Source organism: Panthera uncia, chromosome B4 (assembly GCF_023721935.1).
Source record: "Panthera uncia isolate 11264 chromosome B4, Puncia_PCG_1.0, whole genome shotgun sequence".
In the NCBI taxonomy this organism is placed as follows: Eukaryota; Metazoa; Chordata; class Mammalia; order Carnivora; family Felidae; genus Panthera; species Panthera uncia.
In genome coordinates, this window is record NC_064809.1 from 98,967,231 (window position 1) to 98,990,433 (window position 23,203).

At 35.8% G+C, this 23,203-nt stretch overlaps 1 protein-coding gene across 1 annotated transcript in view; it reads left to right on the forward strand.

The window, feature by feature from the left end:
* The window catches only part of NAV3 (neuron navigator 3), a 353,901-nt gene that overhangs the window by 275,903 nt on the left and 54,795 nt on the right, over positions 1 to 23,203 (forward strand). Inside the window, exons 19-23 of the mRNA XM_049627462.1 lie at positions 3,602 to 3,790; positions 7,174 to 7,226; positions 13,176 to 13,199; positions 15,754 to 15,831; positions 22,994 to 23,077. Coding sequence (XP_049483419.1) covers positions 3,602 to 3,790; positions 7,174 to 7,226; positions 13,176 to 13,199; positions 15,754 to 15,831; positions 22,994 to 23,077 — 428 coding nt within the window. The remainder of the gene's footprint in view (positions 1 to 3,601; positions 3,791 to 7,173; positions 7,227 to 13,175; positions 13,200 to 15,753; positions 15,832 to 22,993; positions 23,078 to 23,203) is intronic.

Below are 23,203 nucleotides of genomic sequence, written 5' to 3' on the forward strand. Positions count from 1 at the left end.
TACTAACAGTCACCATTTGCAATGTGTTTCTTTATCATTCCTACCTATTAAAATATATTAATAGATAAAATTTTTAGAAATATTGCCATAAAAAGTCACATATAACAAACAGAAATTTAAGAGAACTGCAGTTACAGCATTCTATGTAGACTACCATAAGCTATTGCCAAAGTAAACTGGTTTGTGTGCAATTCCCAGCATGTATGTTACCTATAATAGAAACTGTTCCACTCAAGAGAACAAATCAGAATAACTTAGGAAGCAAAATACATCTTTGGATGAAACTTTATTTACTCTTGATCATTGTCCTCGCAAGGCATCTCATAACCTGGTGAGACTCATTGTCATCTTGCTGTGAGTGACGATTACTCAGCTTTATTTCTCACCTTGCTGCAGGTTTAGCGTGTAGGAGCATTACTATCAGCCTCTCACCTATGTATTTGTGGACCCTTTTGCGTACAGAGGATTGTTTATAAACAACTTTGTGTGGGAAGTTTCTATTTCCCTCTCCATATTCACCTTTCAAGCTATTTAGAATTAACCCCATTCTTCTGTACTCATGAGAGCATAGAATCTTGGAGATGGGAGACATCTACCTATGGTTCAATTATTCATCTTTTAGTTAAATTCTTATGACATCTCTAGCTTCTTGTCTAAACCCACCCGTAACAGAAACTACCTAAATGTAGATATATTAGACTTTTGAAGTTCTTCCTTTAAAAGATCAAATAAAATTTTCTTTTCTTTTTTAAATTTTTTTTAACGTTTATTTATTTTTGAGACAGAGAGAGACAGAGCATGAACGGGGGAGGGGCAGAGAGAGAGGGAGACACAGAATCGGAAGCAGGCTCCAGGCTCCGAGCCATCAGCCCAGAGCCCGACGCGGGGCTCGAACTCACGGAGCGCGAGATCGTGACCCGAGCTGAAGTCGAACGCTCAACCAACTGAGCCACCCAGGCGCCCCAAATAAAATTTTCTTGAATCTCTACCTAGTTCTTAGAGTCCCAGATTCCACAAAATAAGTTAAAATTAGCGTTCATTTGAATATTCTTATTTTAAAATAATATCATAAACCCAGTAACTAATATGTCAAGATATAGTAGCCAAGTCGAGGGACTCTGAGGTATTTAAAAACCCACTCCATATTTCTATTAGTTCCTATCTCCTCAAATCACCACTAATCAACATTTAATTTAATTTGAAAAGCGGCTTTGCTCTGAAATATAAGGCAAAGTCAGTGGGTCCCTTTTCTCTAATATATTGTCACATCTACATCTCTCTTATTTAGAAATTTGGATGTGTCTCCTGGATTTGAATGGGTCCTAGAGGTCATTTATTCTGCCGTTTTTTAAATTTATAATTTGTGAAGAAATTGAAGGGTAGAGATTGGAATATTTGCCTGAAACAATTGGGAAGCAAGGCCACCATTAGAAGGCTTGTGCTAGTTTGTGTCCCATTATAGAAATTCTCTTTTTCCATCATATTTTTGTCTTCTATTTTATAACTTTTCTTGGTTTATTCACATACTAATTTTTCTACTTTTCAGTCAGATGCCCAGCCCCCCTCCTCCACCTCCAGAGGCCATTCTTGCATTCAGGGCCATGCCATGTTGATCTTTCTATGCAACCACAGCACCAAAAAATCAGACCTGTCATAGATATTAACTGAACATTCTTAAATAGCATAGGGGTATAGTTCCAAGGGATACACTATCAAAAGTGTTTGTAAAGGCAAATTAGTTGCTTTAAAATTCACTCTAATCCTCATTCCTATTTCTTGAATGAGTTAAGTCCTATGTTTTGAAATTATAGAAGGACAATTTACTTGGCTAGCTCTGCAGCCATTTTGGTAAGAATTATGCAAAGCCAAATAGTGAATAAGATGTCTTTCTAACCTCTAGATATGTACTGACATAATACATTTATTTATAAATGTGTTGAATATTTCATTCATTTAGCAAAGAGACAGTTCATACTGTGAACATAGAATAGGATGATTTACTCCAATTCAGGTACTTTAAACATAAATATTCAAGTCTAGAATGTTCTTCAGTGTTATCTATTGGCAGTCAGTCAGCAATCAGATTGAATTAGTCACTGCTGGCTAAAAAATCTCTCTGTCTCTGTCTCTCTCTGTCTCTCTGTCTCTCTCTCCCTCTCCTCCCTCCCCCTCTCCCTCCCTCGCTCCCACCCCCTCACTCCTTCTCCTCTCTCTCCTTGGTCCTCCTTCTTTCTTTCCTTCTTTCCTACAGATTGTACACTTTGCAAATCCATAGTTTCTTTCACTTTTTATTATATGTAATATGCACTCACAATATAATTCTAAGTCTTGTATTTATTTCCTTTTTTTGTCCTTTTTTCAATCCAGTCCACAACTGCTCTATCAGAGGATTGTTCTGTGTATTAATTCATCAATATCTATTAAATATTCAGCATAGTGCCTGGAAAATAGAATGCATTCCCTTTTGTCTACCTCATAGTATATAGGCCTCCTATTTTACATTGTTTTGAAAGCCAGTCATTATATATTAAGAAATGTAGTGCCTGTGTCAAAAAAAAAAAAACAAAAAAAAACCCTGGAGATTTTGAAATGATATCAGATGAATTTTAAGCCAATGACATAAATTCTTTAAGGCTTTGAAAGCACCCAGCAGCTTTTGTGATTGCTTAAGAGGTTCCTGCCTGCTTCCTCAGATACTTACAAGAGCTTGCTTGTCTTAAATATGAGCATTTATGATATATTTCTTAATTTTCTGCTTTGCTTTTACTCCACATTTAAGTTAGTATTGTTTCAAAAGAAGTTGTACATTCAGTCAATCACATCTTTCTTTAAATTCACGACCATCATTTGGCCTAAAAAATTGAGTGTTATTAGAACTCTGGCAATTGGCACTAAGTACATAAATTTGTATTTCAAATTATGAACATAAGGTACTGCTTGGGAAACATAACAGGTTTGTACTTCTGACAGTCTTACTATGGCACTGTGGTCTTAGACACAGCAGAAAAAGTGATTGATTCGCCTTATGATGAGCTATAAATGCCATGTATATTACATTTCATTAAAAAATTATTTTCTTCTCTTATAACCTAACTCTGATAGCAGTGATGGTGCTGACCATGAACTGACATAAATTCAGAACTCAAAATGACTAAAAGTCTTTGGTTGGGAACTTCAAAAGGATCTTCTTGTGAAATTTAGATTCCTTGTGTTTCCTTTTCACTTTTGTTTTTCCCAGATGTATTCTTCTCTAAAAGAAACCTGATGACTCCATGAAGGCAGTCTTTTCTTCTTAATTGCCAGCAGAATATACTTGTTACTGTATTTCTAGCATAAACAGGAGAGGTTGCTTGGTGGCTTTGTTTAATGTTGCTTTAGAAATTGACATATTGCTTGCCATGAAAGTGTTAGGAGGAAAGAGGGACTCCACTGAAACTGTTATCGACCATTTCAGAGGCAGACTCTCAGCCTACCTTAAATAGAGACACCTGTTAAAATCACATTTCCATAGAATTGGGGTCACATTCTCACTCTCCATCAACCTACTATTTTCATCATCCAAGCCTCAGAATAATGAGGCTGTGTGTGCTTTGTTTTTCAGTGAGCCCAACCAATCTGTCTCAATTTAACCTTCCCGGGCCCAGCATGATGCGCTCAAATAGCATCCCAGCCCAAGACTCTTCGTTCGATCTCTACGATGATTCCCAGCTTTGTGGGAGTGCCACATCTCTGGAAGAAAGGCCACGTGCCATCAGTCATTCAGGCTCGTTCCGAGACAGCATGGAAGAAGGTAGGCGAAGGGGGAAATAAAGACGGAGTTAACTTTATTTAACTCAGAGATGAAAACTGTCACATCAGACACATCACAAGGATTTCTGAAGAGTAGATAAATGAGTAAGTATAACTCTCATTTAGGGAGCCCTGAAGCTTGAAGAAGTTTGAGTCTGCATTACCTTGGGTTTCTTTTCTTTTTTTTTTTTTTTTAGTGTTTATTTATTTTTGAGACAGGGAGAGAGCAAGAGCGGTGGAAGTGCAGAGAGAGAGGGAAACACAGAATCGGAAGCAGGCTCCAGGTTCCGAGCTGTCAGCACAGAGCCCGACCAGGGCTGGAACTCCCAAACCCTGAGATCATGACCTGAGCTGAAGTTGGAGGCTCAACTGACTGAGCTACTCGGGCACCCCAATTACCTTCTGTTTCTCTATGCATTTGCAAATATGCCAGAAATTGTTTTGATTATTACTTGGTTCTAGAATAGTTCAGAATAAATTCAGTGTTTTCATAAAGAAAGCTTCATAATTTTAGAGCCTGTTTGTCCTGGTGTGTCAAATATCAGAGCAAATGTTTTGTTTGACATCTCAGTTAAAGAACCATAAAGATACATAAACCAGAAAAATTATCTTATGAAACTACCACACGTTGACAACTTGTATTCTCAGAAACTCCCTCTGGTGTTAATTTCTGTTATCATATCATATTTGAATTCATATTATGTCTACTTTTGCTTCATAAGTTTCATTTCCTTATCCAATGCAATAAGGTTCTATGTGAATATTTTATAAAAATTCTATTTGAAAAAGGCTTCATTGATATTTAAACATATATAATTTTCTAAACTATATAATCTCAAGTGTGAAATTTGATAATATTTGAGAGACTTCCTCTTTGATTTAATGAATGAGTTTTTAAAGTATCCATAAAGGGAAATTGTGGCACACATATTATAAAGCATATCAGCTATGGATAAAATACAGGTAAACATAAAAGTTTGAACAGATCACAATAAAATCAGACATAAAATCAGACAACTATCCTAGTCCTTAATAATAACATAGAAAAGAAGGACTCCAGATCTTAAAACATACCAGGTTTTAAGCCTCTGGCCACCCATTTATTTGTGGTATGAACTTGTGCAGGATTTTTAACTTTGTCAGTCCTAATTCCTGCAGATGTAATTTTACAGGTTTGTCATGAGAACAAAGTTAGGGAACAGTTCCGTTCCTTTCTCTTTCACCTTCCTGCTTTCTTAGAGTCTTTTCTGATTAAAAGTTTAGATGGTTAAGGGGGCACCTGGGTGCTTAGTCAGTTAAGCATCTGACTTTGGCTTAGGTCATGATCTCATGGTTCATGGGTTTGAGCCCATATGGAGCTTGCTTGCTTCAGATTCTGTGTCTCCCTCTCTCTGTCCCTCTCTCACTCGTGCTCTCTCTCTCAAAAATAAATAAACATTTTTTTTTAAGTTTAGATGGCTGTGAAAATTGATTTAATGTTTTCAGGCCACCACTGTATGCTTAATTTGCTGGCCCTAATTTCGTTGACCACCATTGCCACTACCTTCTGTGATATTAAGCAAACCACTGAGTTCATTGTGACAGAGAGTGGATTATATCCAGAGAGTCTGCTGATTGTGGCAGAATAGATAGACAGAATTGACCTAATTGGCAATATAAAGTCATAGCTTTTTTGAGATGATTCTATCACTCTCTTCACAGACAGGCATCTTACAATACTGTGAAAATAATTTGCCAAGCATACTGATGGCTCTCTAGAGTGCTCATTTACAGATAGAATACTGTTCATATGCTGAGAAAGTCTGGCCTTCTGTGTATGAGGATTAAATAATCTAAATGGCTGAACAGCACCCTGAGTGGGCAAGATGGCTTCTTGATGCCCATCCATTGAACACTGAACAATTATTATTCTTACAATATGGTCTGCAATCAAGGGATTATTGAACTAGTGAGATGGGAAGGGCTTTATTGATGCCCTCCCTGCTCAATGCTCACAGTGAAGATCAGGAACGTGCCACAAACTAGGAGTCCATAGACCTATAAATAGTAAGTAGCAGGAACAGACCAAAAAATGGGATCTCCCAATTCATTGCCCGCCTGCCTTCTGTACACCGTGTTGAAAATCTTAGTCCATTCTGGTGTTATTAGAGGTTGAAAGAATGTGGGATTTTGTTTGGTTGTTTTGTGTTCTTTAGATGACTAACATTTTACACATCTCACACAGTGGTAGGAGGTGCTCCAGCTGGAGATCTGGGGTTGTCCTTCTTTCCTCTTTGACCCGCATTTATAGTCAGTCAGTTTTAAAGAGGTTCTTCCTGATGTCCCTCAAATTGATCCCTTTCTTTTGAGCCACACGGCCACAATCCTGCACGGCTTTGCCAGCCTTTCCAGACCAGGTTGTGAGCACCTCCCTTGTGTCCTTGCTGTACCCCTTGTATTGCTCTCAGTAGTATTTATGTTACTCTTTTATAATTATCTTCTTAGTTGAATATCTTTCTACTTCTTTTCAAGCTCCTAGGATTGTGTCATAATTTTTATAGTCCCAGGATCCAGAAAGGACCTGTCACGTTGGGTGGGACCAACTACTATTTAATGGATGAGTATGCAGAAATAACTTTATATTATCCCACAATGAAAAGAGGAAGGGCTTTTCTATAACTATAATTAAGCACAATTTTATCTACCTTTTGGGCTTAACACATTAGTTGCCGAGAAATACAAAGCAGTCTACCACTTGCCTACGATGTTATTTTGGTATACCTAGATAAAAGCCAGTACCCAATTTCCATTCTTAATTTCATTGAGACACCACCTTGAAATAAGTAATTTTCTATTACTAAAACTACAAAAGAAACAATAATTCTCCACTTAAATGAGTATTATCAACTCATTACAGATAATGTTGAAATAGCAAGTTAAATAAAATGCTTATGTCCCTGAAAGTATATGGAGAAAAAACATTGAAAATGGACCTTTGTTGTATATAAATGAAATTAAATAAATAAAGAAAATGTATAAAATAAAGAGATTTTTTTTAAGTTCATAAATTTATGGCAACTTTAGGTTTCCATGATTTTCTGGTAATTTATTATGTGGAGGTTTACTGTAACTTTGAATCTGTCAACAGCATGCCTACAGGGCTTGTATTGGCCAAATCCTCTCCGTAACATGATGAGGGAGATATTTTAGGAGAACAGGTATGGGACCTTCCCATGTCTCAACATTTTGACCTCCAAGAAATGGCAGGAGAATTGTTCTCAGATCTTTGTATCTAGCTGTATTATTTTATTTCCCTAATTGCCTAGTCTCCACTATCTAGCAAAGGCCGGGTGTTTCTGAGCACGCTTCATTATTTTACCTCTTGTTCGTTTTTGCTTTTTCCAGTTCATGGCTCTTCATTATCACTGGTCTCCAGCACTTCTTCTCTTTACTCAACAGTAAGTATCCGTTGTTAACAAGGAGCTTCTGCCTCGGCCAAGCACACAGTGATTAAATAGGTTGACATTTACACAGAAGTTGCACAGTGAAATGAGGGCATACGCTCAGCTACCATAACCAATAGCTGGCGGGTGCTTTCCCGGACCTTCTGTGGCCCAGTTTTATGCGCTTTCACTGGACTTTTGTGTACTTATTAAAATCAATGAGTGCATGAAAAACTGAGTTTCGTAAAACCTCTTGGGGTATAACTGGGAATCGCTGAAACCATGTACTCTGCCATAAATTTATAATATTGACTGGTTTTCCTTGTTTGGTTCTCTGAGCCATGACTGGTAATTCTTCAATGGTATTTTCTCCATTTTCTTATTTTAATTTTTCAAGTTCCTCTGTGCCAAAGTGTAAAGGCGTAAAAGGCCTAGAGACTCTTAAAAATATATACCTTCTGAAATAGAATGATTTTTAAAACTATTTCTGCAAAGAGAAAAATGCCGATGTTTCAACTTATTTTCCTGATGTGTGCAGTTATAATCTATTTTTGCCAAGATGAGCTTCCTGTCCACTTAATATAATTTCATTTTTTTTTGCAAAAAAAAAAAAAAAAAGAAGAAGAAGATCTATAGGATGTTATATTTAATAGGAGGGTTCCTTCATGCCTAAGTAAAAGTGAAGTGTATTTCATTTACTGAATCTCACTGAGACTTCAGCAGTGCAAATAGTTCTTAGCCAGAGCTGAGGTTCATAAAAAGTTCAGTCTTGGCCATCACTGAGCAATTAAGCCTGATGGGCAACGCTAATTGTTTCACTCATTTCATTAGGCTTAAATGTTAGGGCCCTCATTTTATAAGCTCATCTTACATATTTATTGCTTTGGATAGTTACACAAGATCAGAAATATTACTGGGAAAAGCAATATTTTTCTCATCATGTCTCCTTTTCATGATTAAATTTGCCAATTATACTCTGTAAATGAAGAAATCACTATTATTGTTTAAATTTAATCCTTTAGGCAAGTGGATAAGAAGTAGAAAGGTGAAATGTTTTGGCAAAAACACATAAAAGAACTGTGTTAACACTTAACCCTCCTCATTGGCCCGGGGCCGCTGTGTGCTCAGGAGGTGACCTCTGACCTAAAGCATTGCGGCCGAAGTCCCTACAAAGCATCAAACGATGCAGCATGATCATAATATTTTAAATATATGCAAAACCACCATTTGGATAAAACTGCCTTCATTCAGCCTGAGAAAGATTCCAGAAGAAAAGGAGCTTGATGGGGTGCCTGGGTGGCGCAGTCGGTTAAGCATCCGACTTCAGCCAGGTCACGATCTCTCGGTCCGGTCCGTGAGTTGGAGCCCCGCGTCAGGCTCTGGGCTGATGGCTCGGAGCCTGGAGCCTGTTTCCGATTCTGTGTCTCCCTCTCTCTCTGCCCCTCCCCCCGTTCATGCTCTGTCTCTCTCTGTCCCAAAAATTAAAAAAAAAACAAAAAAACGTTGAAAAAAAAATTTAAGAAAAGGAGCTTGGTTTGAGGGAAAACAGATGGCTGATTAGTATGTACCAGAGTCCAGTAGAACTTTATGCGACAATAAGAAGGTTTTCTAGCTGCACTGTCCAGTACAGTGACCTCTGGCCACATGTGGCTATTGACTGTTTGAAGTGTGGAGTAACAGAGGAACTGAATTTTTAAGTTTAATTAATTTAAATTATTTAAATAGGCACATATGTCTAGTAGCTTCTATATTGGGTATTGCAGGTTCATAAGGAACAAGGGGCTTCATTTTAATAATTGTAGATAAGTAGGAGTAGATGTCGTATGATAAGGACAATCAGAAAGCATACAAGAGGAGTATGTAGTAAGAGTGCAATATGTAATAGGAACAGAGACGAAAGTGACTACATACATATACCTATATGCCAAAACTTGGAAATGAAATATACCTTTGTGTTAAGTGTGAAAAGAATGTATTAGGTCTTTAAGCCACAGAGACTGTACGTGGTTGTCCTGAAAATGATGGAAATTATATTCTTGAGTTCACAAATAACCTATAAACAATTCAAATAAATGCATATTTGGAGGACTAATAAAAAGAAAAACCAAAAATCAAAGATGATGAGGAGTCATTCTGACTTCAGTCCCCCATTATCATTCACCGAGATTCCACTGACAATGAGAAAATATCTGTGAAAGTATTTTTTAAACCTTGAGGTAAAAAGTCAGTTTGTCATTATTTTTCATGCCTTCTTAAGGACTCTAGATCAAGATTCAGTTGATTTGCATTCTTGCCTAACTCTATCAGCAATTACTGTGTGACATCAGAAAAGTTGCTAAGTTTCTTTGGACTATACCTGTAAAATCAAATTGGAAAACAACAGCCAGATCTATCCCATCTGTCTCAAGGGTTTTGTGTAATTATTAGGGAAGACCAGAAATGTTGTATACCAAAAATAACAAAAATTATAAATTTTTGATACACAGGATTTTTGATTTTTGATTCTAGGAGCACCATTTATATCATAGTTGATGTGAATTGCATCTTTTGAATTTAGGCAGTGTAGTAACATAGCTGTGCATGGTTATTTCCTTCATCAAATAATTCAAGTGTCTAGGGGGAGAAAAAGTTCTTTTTTTAAGTAGTATATTAGGCACTATCTGCTCTTACTAGACAAAATACTGCTCTCGTCAACCATGCGTATAAACCATGTTTACTCTAACATTATCCATATAACATTAACACTTGTACAACTTACAGAATTATATATTTTGCTGGATGTATTGCACTTCAAGATATTAAAACAAACTAATAACAATGGCCTGTTGCAAAGAACATTTGCCTATAAAATCACCAATCTAACAAGTCTCATTGGAAGGATTCTTTACCTTTTAACGCTTCTACAACTTACAGTTTGGTAAATTTTTCAAAAGTATTGTGTTGTAAAGTTGAGGATTATCACCTGATAGTATATTCCTGAGCAGAAAGGGAATTTGCATATTGATCAGAAATCATAGGCCTGATCTAGGGGCACCTGGGTGGCTGGGTTAAGCATCTGACTGACTTCAGCTCAGGTCATGATCTCACGGTCTGTGAGTTCGAGCCCCACATCAGGCTCTGTGCTGGCAGCTCAGAGCCTGGAGCCTGCTTCCGCTTCTGTCTCCATCTCTCTCTGCCCCTCCCCTTCTCGTGTTCTGTCTCTCTCTCTCTCTCTCTCTCTCTCTCTCAAAAATAAATAAACATTAAAAAAAAAATCATAGGCCTAATCTGATCTGCCAAGTTCTTACCTTTGGCACACTTAGAGTTTGTGTGCTTCTTTTAAAATCCAAGCCAACACTGTGAAATCCAGAACTTTTATCTAAAAATTCAAATTTCTAAGTCACTTTTAATGTAACCTGAATATCTAGTAACACTGAGATGAATTCCTCCAGGTTTACAGTCACTTGGCATCATCCCTTTAGATGCTGGAGTATGTTCTCAGGCCGGTTCCCGCCTCCACAACCTTTTTTCTTCCTGACACTGAAGCTGAGTTCAGGTTCTTAGTTATTATTGTGCTGTTTAATTTCTCAAAGGAAAGACATACTCCTTATTATCTGTATCTTTATGAAAAGTGGGGAAAATGTAAGCCTAGGGAGGCTGTATGATTTTTTTTTAATTCCCAGAGCCTTTTATATTCTTTATATTCCTGGTCCTTTTAAGCACTGAAATTGTTGATCCTTGCAATAAATAGCTTTTTTTTTTTCTGACTGGACTTGTATATTAAAAACTTGATTGAATCTTTTTTGTACCTGGAATCTAATTTATATTGATTTAATAAGAGCAGGGGCCATGTTTGGTTTGTTGTGGATCCCTTTAGCATATTTCCTAACACACAACTAATACTAAAGTAATTTTTTTTAGTAAATTTGAATGGGTGAATGAAAGGCTAATTAATGATTTATGGAGTAAAGAATCATCTGATATAATTTTATTTAGGCAAAATGTTTTATACTGTCTACCATTCTCCAGACATTGAACTTGATTCAAAACCATCATTTAAAAATGGCAAGTAATCATATTCCTTCATGATGTTATTAATTCTGTGCCTGAATTGCTGAAAGAAGTATAATATTAATATTCTGCCTCAGTGCTTCCACTTTATGGTAACACCTACCTAGTACTAATAGCCATGAGGTATGAAAGAAGGCAAAGATTAAAGGAAAAGATAGTTGTGAAAATATAGCAATGAGAAAAATCATTATATACAATCCATATGGAATTAATATGTAATGGTTATACTTATGAGTATTATAAATAACTTATTCAAGGTTTTTTTTAATGAGAAATATGATGAATATCTTTCTTGACTTTTTTGTTAAATAGGATGCATTGCGTTTTTTAAGCTACAAATTATTTATTATTAGTTTTATATAATGCTAGCAGGCCTTGAAGCAGGATTTGGGCAAAATATAGTGGCAATAAACATGCCAAGTTCTAGGGAAAACAAATCGTCATAGCTAATTGTGCCATATATCTTAAGGCAAATAACTTCCAGCTTTCTTTAAGGTGAAATTTCCATCTTAAAATTAGTTCCCTAGTTCTGATTCAAATGCCAACTGTTGAGGAAACCTTAAAACTATTAGAATTGAAAAATAAAATCTTCACTTAAAAATTAAAATTGAGATGTAAAATATTCAAGCTTTATGTTAGCATTTATTTTTAAAACACAGTTTTCTTATAAGGGCTATTAGGATTTTACTATGTAACCACTCTGTTATTCCAACACAATATTACTAACGATACATTATTTTTAAGAGTAGAGAAAATACAGGAAAGGGAAAACTGAAAATGCTTATGCATAAAAAAATACCTTGATGTTTATGTTGTTACTTTGTTTTATTGTATATTTTCTAAAAAAAAAAAAAAGTGGTTCAGGTACTTTTGTATCAATCAACCAGGAAATGTCCCCAAAAGAAAGATAGGAAATGAGATTTTTTAAAAATTTTTTTAGCTTCGAAATTGATCAGCGCAATGAGCAGATTTGTACTGTTCAGAGGTATTATTCATTCTCCACCTTTTTCCAGAATAAGGGAGCTTCCCAAATGTAATGGTGCACATAACTCATTTTCTGGCATTTTGCAGCCCAGCACAAAGAAGAAAAACAGAGCTGGGAATTTTCTGCAACTGAGTCCAAAACAGCCTTCAATTTCCTAAAGCAGTCCTTATTTGCATAATGTGTATGACCAAAGATGTTTGTCAGCCACTTTCATCACCATCTTGACGTGGGGAATTTTAATGTTTTGCTGACTTGCAGCTCAGTAAACTTAATAATCATTAGCGACAGTGAAAGAAGACAGAAACTAATAAAGTGATTTTACCCAGTTATCAGTAGAGGTCAATATTTTCCCTCCAGCTTTATTTGGCATTTTTATGATCTGTAAATCACAGAATAAAATTCTGACTCCCAAGTCGTGGCTGATGATGTCTATAATATCATGGAGTGTATTTTCTAATATGTATGAAAAAGTCCAATATTTCATTTTTTCCTACACCCATCTTTTTTAGAGTGAAATGTTATGATTACTTTTGTTTTTGTTGCTTATGGTCTGAATCTTAGAATAACATTGTCTTTTAATTCTAACTTTGCTTTTAAGGCATATTATGTATCCATGAATCAAATAACCTACATTTTCAAAAAATTTTATCATTTGTATATAAGGAAGTACTCATTTGCAATCTTAACGGTTCCTGTTATAATAATAGAATATTAGTCTAATATTTATAACATGTAAGTATAGTATAAATATAACAATAATGTATAATACTATGAAATTTTAACATGTATTTTACTATAATAATAATTTATAAATAGTCTTAGGTTGGATCATAATATTTTTAATACAGTACAATTATACATTTATACTTGTGGAGCAAAATGACATTAGTCACTTATAGTTAATTTTTTTTTCCTTTTGTCTTTTACAGGCTGAAGAAAAAGCTCATTCAGAGGTAAAATTTGTAGCATTTTCATATTCCACTCTTTGTTTACATCTGTGATGAAAGGAAGGTACCACTAGAGGGCTGTGTGATACAGTAGCATAGCTCTCCAGCACTGCCAACAGAAGTGATCCTCTAGTTGATAAATGGTCTCGGATATTTACTCTTAAGGAAAATGAAAGGAAGTTTTTAAAAGCAAACTTACCTCTTACATTCTAGAATGGAGTTTTAGATCAACAACCAAAAATTTGCCTGTAGTAGTAAGCACTCATTAGATCTGATGAATGAATGAATGTGTGGTCTTTCCAATTCATTGTAGTCTCTTTTCCCCAAGCCTGTGAGACTAACTGCATAGGATTAACGAAACCGTTGAACCTTAGGCATCAGACCTCCATAACAGAAGCTACCAGCATCACAGTCCATCTGTTTCATGCCGGGACTTTGCCGCTCTAATCATCGCTTCATGTCTAGTGTGGTATATTGTTCTAATCACACACATTTCACAAATGCACTTTGTCTCAATCATGTTCCAATCAGATTGCAACCTGGAGAGAGTATCCTTTTTATTTCACTTTGTAAAAGAATTTTCCTATCCAAGGAGAGCAGGAGGACTTTAATTAGGACTTTATTCAAGGTGTGGTAATGATATTTGATTGGTTTACACTGAGGCAGTCAGACCACAGAGAAAATCAATGTCTTGGCAATAGCCTTTGCAAAGGATCTCTGCCCTTATTAGCACTTAAAGGAAAATTTATGCTATGCTTAAAAGTACTGAAATAGTATTGATTATAGCATTTGATCTTTATCATTGCTAGACCAAAAAGTTAGTATGTTTTTTTTTAAAAAAACCTAAAGTGTTTTATTTACATTGCATGGACCTGACAGTGCTAATTCGGTCGTAATATGGCTGCTGAGATAAACAAATGCTGCCTATTTGCCTGATTAGTCCTTACCCATCTCCCCTTTTTGTCATCTCTGCCTCCTAATGGATCATGGTTTTTAAAAAATAATTTCCATTCCTTTAAGGTTTCCTGGGTTAATTTGTAAAGGATCATGTAATAGAGGCTATTATCTTGAGAAAGGCTCCTTAAGTTTGTATTGGTTTAGGATAAAGTATATGGTCTGTTTTCTGGGACTGTCTGTGGTCATCATCATTTGAATGCAAGTCAGTGCGATGCTATTGGGGGCTAGTGTATCTATTACAAAAAAAAACTGGAGTGAAATGGGATCACATTTGCTGAAATTATATAAATGTTCACCGTCCCAGCTTCCAGCTTAAAATTCACAAGGTCTTTAGAGTCTCTCAACATTGACTACCATTTCTTTTCTGCCAAAAAGTGGGGGAGAAGACGCTGAACTGTGTCAAGAATGCTCTTTCAAACTGAGACAGTATTCCAAAAGTCCAATCACAACAATAGAAGATTTCTTTTTAAAGAAAGGAGAAGAATTAGAGTAGAATGTTTGGCATCTAAGTAACTAAAATCCCTGGAGACCAGAAGTAGACCAGTAGACTTAGTCTCAGATGACTGTAGATGTTTTACCCTTATAATCGCTGTTTACATTTCTTAGCAACATGAGACACAGTTTTAACTGCAGAAAGTGCTTACATTAACAATTTAAATGTGATATGAACTACTCTCTTCCTCTGGTTCAGTTTTGGTACAGTGTGAACTTAGCTAAAGAGGTAGACATTTTAGCACATTTATTTTATTGGTTTATCTCATTATTTGAACAGCATTACTGATTTTTTCCCCCTCTTAAGCTATGGTTAATCTATAAAACATTTTTAGTCTGAGCTAATAGTAACTCAATGAATAAAAGGCATTATAATAAAGTTTTGGGAAGGCGTCTCTCAGAATGTTAGCCATTAAAACTCCAGCTAATAAAATTATTTTCAAATATGAAATCATTACACATTGGATCGGAGCCAACTTTCAGTGGCTAAGGGATAGTCTAATGCTGGGAAGTTGCCAAACTAGAAAATTTTAAAAAGCACATACTAAAAAAAACAAAAAAAAAACAAAAAAAAAGTATTTTTTTTTTCTTTGCTAAAACTCCATGCTAACCTCCATGCTAAAACTTTCAGTACATTCCTTTAATTTGCAAATTTGAGGGGTGCCTGGATGGCTCAGTCTGTTGGGCATCCGACTTCGGCTCGGGTCATGATCTCGTGGTCCGTGAGTTCGAGCCCCGCGTCAGGCTCTGTGCTGACAGCTCAGGGCCTGGAGCCTGCTTTGGATTCTGTGTCTCCCTCTCTCTGACCCTCCCCCGTTCATGCTCTGTCTCTCTCTGTCTCAAAAATAAATAAATGTTAAAAAAATTTTAATTTGCAAATTTGAGTCCTGACCTTGAACATAGTCACTTACTTCTCTTCTTATACATGGTATTTGACTGTTACTGTATAGCTAGTGTTCACATTTCTTTGGTTTTTCAGGAATTGGTGCTGATACACTAATTAAGGGGCTGCATGAGCGGAATATAGTATTTGCTTTCTTGGATTGAATTCTTAGTTTTAAGTAAAAATCCACTAGCATATTGAATTGATTTTTTTTTTAATTACATTCAGCAAATCCATAAACTGCGTCGAGAGCTGGTTGCATCGCAAGAAAAAGTTGCTACCCTCACATCTCAACTTTCAGCAAATGTAAGTCACTCTTGATTTTTTTGATATATTAGAATAGATTTTTATATAGTAAATGGAATAATTTTAGTAACAGCCTCACAAACTTTAAGTGTCCAAAAATAAAACAGACTTCAGTCACTCATACAAACGTAAACTTCCCTGCATGTCGAGTAATAAAATGTAAACCCAAATTGACGTGGTTAAAGGGCTTTTGTTTCTTCTTAGGTTGGAAACATTAGTAAGAGTTACAAGGGCTATTTCTTTTCTTATGTCTTATTTTTATTACTCTCCGTAGATATTTTTCAAACCACAATACAGTTGGTGGTTGACAGCGATTAACTTTGGAAGATAAAAAATTCTATGTGCCCTGCATTCTTCAGCACAATTTATTGGGCAATTAGTTAAGCACCCAATTAATTATAAAAAAATTAACTTAGGTCTACATTTGGGTATCCAAGCTATATTGGAAATGAGAGAGAGTTCCCTAAAAAACCTGGGCAGTCTTCTCATAGCAGTTTGACCAGCTGAGAGTGGCAAAAATGATGCCAATGAGACCATCAATAATATTAACATTTATTGAATATCTTTCAATGTGCCAGGAATATTCAGAATAGATGCAGAATAAGAAAGGAGAACCTGTGACATTGTGCCTGGTCCTAAGGAACATTAGTGTTAGAAACACCAGTGAGGGGTAAGGAAGCTCCCACTGTTTTGCCATACGCCCTGCCACCTGCACTCAACATTAATCTGCTCAGTTGAAGTGTGTAGCTCTGGGCCCTTCCTCTGCCTCACCACTCTGCTCTCCATTGAGGTTTTCTATCTCCTAGACAAAGCATGACAGGGCAAGAGAGAGCAGGTGTAGGCCCATGGGGTACGAGCTGATTAAGAGAGATTTTAAGGATAAAAATTATTGTGCAATATAACTTCCACAGTATAGAAGTAAGTCTTTTTAACCCACCATGTATTCATTTCAGCACTGGATTTGAATTGATTTTATCTTTTCAACGTGGGAAGAATCAAATTAATTTGGGGTTGGCTGTATCCATTTTTATCGATGTTGTTAGGGGGTTGTTAAAAATAATGGCAGGTTTTAGAGAATTTTTAGGCAGTACTGAAAGAGGACAGAATTATTTAACCTATATTTTATGTTTAAGAATAATTCTTAAAGAAATAGTTCAGAAGCAACTATAAATTTTATACTATAGGCTAGATGAATAACACTGTAAAACACTCAGTCTAGGTTCCTGACTCAGCACCCAGAGAACATATTACAATGTAAATGCCAGAAACACATGAATTGTGTTTATCTGCAATGAGGAAGGCTCAATGATAGACCCTATGGACTGGAGAGTCAAGATATTTACAGATGTCTTTAATGATTACTCAGGATTTTATTTTATTTCATAAATGTCTCTTGCATAGGTTTATATATTCAGATGTTAGGATGATAAATGTCTGCTATACATTATGGAATTTGGGCTTTTACACGGTATTTTTAAAACTATTTCCATTTAAAACGCATTATATTAATATTCTGTTAAAAAGGAAAACTCAAACTAAAAAAATGGATGCAATAAAAAGTGTATATTTGTTTTTCCCTCAGACACTCCCTTCCTAAACATGGTTGTTGGTTTCTTTTTTGGGGGGAGGGTATAGTTGACATACAATGTTCCTTTAGTTTCAGGTGATTTCCCAAGTTTATACATTATATATATACTATATACTATATCACTATATACATAGTGATTTCCCAAGTTTATACATTATTCTGTGTTCATCACAAGTGCCATTACATCTGTCCCATTACATCACTATTACAATATCACTGACTATATGACTGTATTCCTTATGCTCTGCTTTTTATGATTGTGACTTACTCCTTCTATAGCTGGAGGCCTGTATCTCCCTCTCCCCTTCACCTATTTGCCCAGCACCCCCACACCCCGTTCCCCTCTGACAACCATCCATTTGTTCTCTGTAGTTACAGTTCTGATTCTGCCTTCTGTTTGTTCATTTCTTTTAAGATTTCATGTATGAGTGGAGTCATATGGTTTTTGTCTTTCTCAGTCTGACTTATTTCACTTAGCATACCACCCTCTAAGTCTATCCATGTTGTCTCAAATTGCAAAATTTCATTCTTTTGTATGGCTGTGTAACATTCGATTGTTGGTTTCTTATGTATCCTTTCAACTTTGATCTTTTTATTCCCATGAATACATATATGCAACACACACCTGCAAAGGCTTGTACACACGCACACACACACACACACACACACACACACACACACGAGCAACCAAATTTTAACATAAGGGAACAGTCCTGAAATTTGACTCTGTGCCATTGTTTAGAAGGGGAGCAAAAATTTTTTAAAGTTGTCAGCCATTGGCTACCTACCACTTCTCCTTTAATCATGCATACCACACTGTTTTCACTGATGTGTTTTCATGACTTTGGCTCACATATTCTCAGCTGAGCATTGATATGACCACCAGAGGGTGAAAATTGTTTTTCTGTGGTTAAAAAAAAAACTTACTCTTTTTATGCACAAAGCACAGATATACATGGAAGCACAGATATACATGGAGTGCATAAAAAAGTATACAACATATCTCTGGTGCTAAAATGTCATGGAGGAAGGGTGCTATTAGAAGAAAAAGCATCTATAATATCTCCTCAAGGAATAATAATGAAAAAAAAAAGAATAAATACAGAATTAGAGGAAGTAGTGTCAAATAGATAATTTTGTTTAAAAAGTGCTAGTCTTAGAGAAAATTTCCAAATGTATCCAGCTTCCTCTGGCTACATCTATGTTATCATTAGCAAAACTTGTTGCACATGAAAAGGAGCCTAAAATTATATCCTGTTTTTCATGCTCCTTTTTTTTTTTTTTACTTCATAATGCATTTTATAAATCTTCTGAAATCACCTGAAGGTCATGACCTTAGGGTTCCTGGGCTTGAGCCCTGCATCAGGCTCTGTGCTGACAGCTCAGTGCCTGGATCCTGCTTCTGATTCTGTGTCTCCCTCTCTGTCCCTCTCCTGCTCAAGCTCTCTCTCTCTCTTTCTCTCAAAAATAAATAAAAATTAAAAAAAAAAAAGGAAAGGAAAGAAAGCATGTTGTCGGACCTTCGCTAAATCAATACCCCACACATGCACAGGAAGAAAACAGAAGCCCCACAAGCAAGCAGCTGCAAATGTATAGTCACATCTTACAGTCAGGTGCCCCCTGGCCTTTCACTCACACCTTTCTGCAGCCAAGACATGTGGGAAGCATTTCTTCATGTTCTAATATATTTTGTTGTACAAATCTCAGCTCTTAGATCATCTAGAAGTGGGTGCTGAGGCTAGTTATTATTACCATTTTTCAAAGGTACCACTGAATGAACATGTCACAAAACAAAAGATACTTTTTTTTTCCTTTCAGCACATTGGTCTTTTAGCCCAAAATCTCAAATATATTATTTTGTTTAGGATTGTGTCCTGTTTTGTTTTTTTTTTTTTTTTGCTTTATTTAATATTTTTATATAACCTGGCAGTTACTCTTGCTTTTCTGCATCTCCTTTAACAGAAAACAGTTTGCATATACTAACAATGGCAAAAACTGAAGGGACAATTTTATAATGTGTAAAAGAAATGTGAAACCTTAATTATGATAGTTTCATTTATTTTCAGTTCATCTATTGATTTTCAAAACTAAAGTCACAGATATATATATCCACAAAAATCTATGTATATTTTTTGGTTGGTGGACCATTACTAAATTCTGGGGGAACAAATATAATGCAGGCATTTTTCATAATATTTCATCTTACTGTTTAGCAGTACGATAATTCTCTTTACATGTCTATTCAGATTGTATTATAGGATTCAAAAACTGAAGTCAGTATGTATTAGAAATACCATCCATAACTACTCTTCAGTCTTGCTTATTTTATTACCTTGACAGACTTCACCTAACACACATTGGGATGTAGTCATTATCATATTGACACAATTTTACTCTGGCTTTCAAATTATGCAGCTGGTAATGGAGAAGTAAGACCCAAGTAAATCATGATCAGTAGTCCCTCTAAAAATCCACAATTTTTAAAAAGTCATAATTTTGTTAAGGTTTTCAGACAAGATATATTGTCCTATAGTTTAATCAGTTTTACTTTCCATTTTAGTTTCTTTTATTTGTATCTTGTACTGTCTTTCCATTAATCCAATTGGTGAGAAGTTTATCCTTTTATTACCTTCAAAGTAACAAAGTTAGTAAGCCAAGACAAACTTAAAAGCAGTATTTCACTAACATACCTCTAACATATTTTTCATGGAGAACGATGTGACTCAAAATGTTCTTTGGTAACCAGTTATACATTTCTTATGAATAATTAATGAGTAGCAATGTTCCAAAGATTGAAAACTGACATTCTCATAGTGAACATTTTGTATTAATTAATAGCTACAAATTATAGGCAATATATTTATAGCTACAAAATACAGACAATATATTTATTCAGCATACTCACATTCCTACATTCTTTGTCACTTTAACTCCCATTCAACTGATAAAATATGCATAGAAGGTAAAGTATAAATTTTCTTCTAGTTTTTACATCCAATAATTGGGCATTACAGTTGTTTGAGAGAATTAAAACTGCAATATTGAGTACATTCTTACATTTCTTTTAGTACATGTTAACAATGGTTTTCGGCCAGAATTTTCACTATTTTAAAAGAAAATGAGCAATTTTATTTTAGGATTTAGAAACCTATTGTATGCTCACAGCATGATTATTGATTATCATCTAAACTAGAATCAGCACAAAATGGTCAATCATAGGCAAATACATTATAAATCACACAGAGCAATGCATTACAGCAAAATCTAACTCCTGCTGCTTACCACTGGATGAATCTCAGAAACTCAATGTTAAGCAAAGCAAAAGTCACAAAATAATTGTGCCATATGATTCCACTCTGAAAGTTTTAAAAATAGACAAGGCTAAAACATAGTGTTTAGGAATGCAAGCTCAGTGGTGCAACTATAGAGAGAAGCAAGACAATAATTACCACCAATGTTGCGATAATGGTGGTTATCTTTGGGGCAGGGAGAGGCGACAGTAATAGGGGAGAGGTAAGAGAGAACTTCTAACATCTTCAAATGTCCAATTTCTGGACTTGGCTGGTGACTGATGAACCAGTGAGCTCTGCATTTTCACTTTGTTCAATTTTAATATGGCAGGAATTTTTTTTTACATTAAAAAGGTTTACGCGTGAGAGAAAATGCAACATAACCTTATGTTAATTTCTGAAATATTAAGTCTGATGTAATGATATTCCTTGCCATTGAAAACATTTTAAACTACAAGATACAATTCCTTTTTTATTTTTTAATTTAAAAAAAATATTTAAATTCATTTTTGAGAGAGAGAGAGAGAACGAGTGGGGGAAGAGCAGAGAGAGAGGGAGATAGAATCCAAAGCAAGCTCCAGGCTCTGAGCTGTCAGCACAGAGCCCGGTACAGGGCCAGTACTCATGGACCACAAGGTCATGATGCTTAACCGACTGAGCCACCCAGGCGCCCCTACTATTCCTTTTTTTAAAAGACTGTTATTTTTCCAATTAAATCTGCTAATGAACCCTGGAGTATAACTCTCAAGGGTGTGTGTGTGTGTGTGTGTGTGTGTGTGTGTGTGTGTGTGTATGAGAGAGAGAGAGAGAAAGAGAGAGAGAGAGAGACAATTTGGGGGGAGGGAGAAAGAGAGAAGAGGGAGTGGAAAAAGAATAAAGAGTTGTTCTGGTAGACTGAAGATTAATAGAAGTATTCTCCACCAATTATCTTTCTCTATATAGCAATGTCAGGAAAAGAAAGGGAGCCCAGCCCAGCATAAGCTCAGAGCTAAGAACAAAGACACCTTTGTGTCGTGATGCTAATGGAAGGGACTTGTACATTCTAGCTGTTGGCAACAATGAAATAAACCTCTAGCTCTTACCAATAATGGAATAAACCTCTAGTCATTATTAATAATGAAATAAACCTCTAGCTGTTACCAATAATGGAATGTTTCTAGTGCCCTAATTCCTTGGACTCCTGTGATTCATCTGATAATAGTTACCTCAGCGTTTCAGCTCTGCTAGAGTTACAAGGTGAAGTATTTTAAGAAGTCCTTTTACTCCCTTCCCTCAAAGAATTAATCTTTTGCTGAGGACTACCAAATTTCTTCCCACACATAGTTCATTGTAGATGTAGGCTGTGAAATATTCCATCATTGTACCTTTGTAAGGGCACAATAAGATTGGATGAGTGTGAGATAACACCCCTATAGCTCTCCTCAAGCTACCGTGAAAGCTTGAAGGACCTCTTCTTCGTGCTTAATATTCTGTGGGTGAAGCTGTTGGATAATGGCATGTCAACAGAATTGGGCCTATTTTAGAGCTGTAAGATTGTCAAATACTTCTTAATCATAAGAGTTATGGTTTTATACAGCAATATGTATAACTCCGGGAGATTTAAAATAAAACCCGAAAGCCATGAAAACTTAAATAAAATATGACTGAGTGTTATTTCTAGCCGGCCAACCTGCACTTCCTTAGTTGAAGGGAATAAAGTAGAAATAAAAGCCATTTTATTAAAAAGAGTTTGGAGAATGAAGACAACTCTTTTCAACTGAATTCTTTGTAAGCACAAAAAAAGGAAAGATAATGTTAAAGCTGTCAGCAGATGTCTGACACTTGAAGGAGAGTGTCATTACAATAAAGGAGCTAACAATATCTCCAAAGGTCATCATGCAGGTATAAAAAGGAGAAACATTTGTCCATTGACTATTGCAGTGACCTCCCCTTGAGCTTGAAGTCTAAAAACTTGGCAACTCAGAACTTTATTCAGCATTTTGGGTGTCAAATCCTCTGTGAGATGCAGGCCGGAAGGTGTTATTATTTGCAAAATGCCATCCCTTTTCAGAAGCTGAACTCACATTAAATGTCAAGAAATGGAAACACTGAATTTAAACTGAAGTTTAGGAATATAAATAAAGATTGATGTTAAAGGAGAGTCATCACTGAGAGCTAACCAAGATGGTCATAGTATTTAAAGAATTAGAACACCTGAAATTCAGCATTTTATAAAATGAAGAGTTTTCATCCATCTGCGTAAGGTCCTGACATTTAAAATGTGTTCCTTCCGTTTTGTTCACAGGCTCACCTCGTAGCAGCTTTTGAAAAGAGTTTAGGGAATATGACTGGTCGACTGCAAAGTCTAACTATGACAGCGGAACAGAAGGTATGTTCAAGAATCACCACAGGGGATTCAAATAAGACAGCAAGTTACATAGGATGTTTAAACAATGCCTGAGATGCAGCTCCTTAAATATAATGCTTCAGAGGATCCCTTCCTTATTAGATTGAA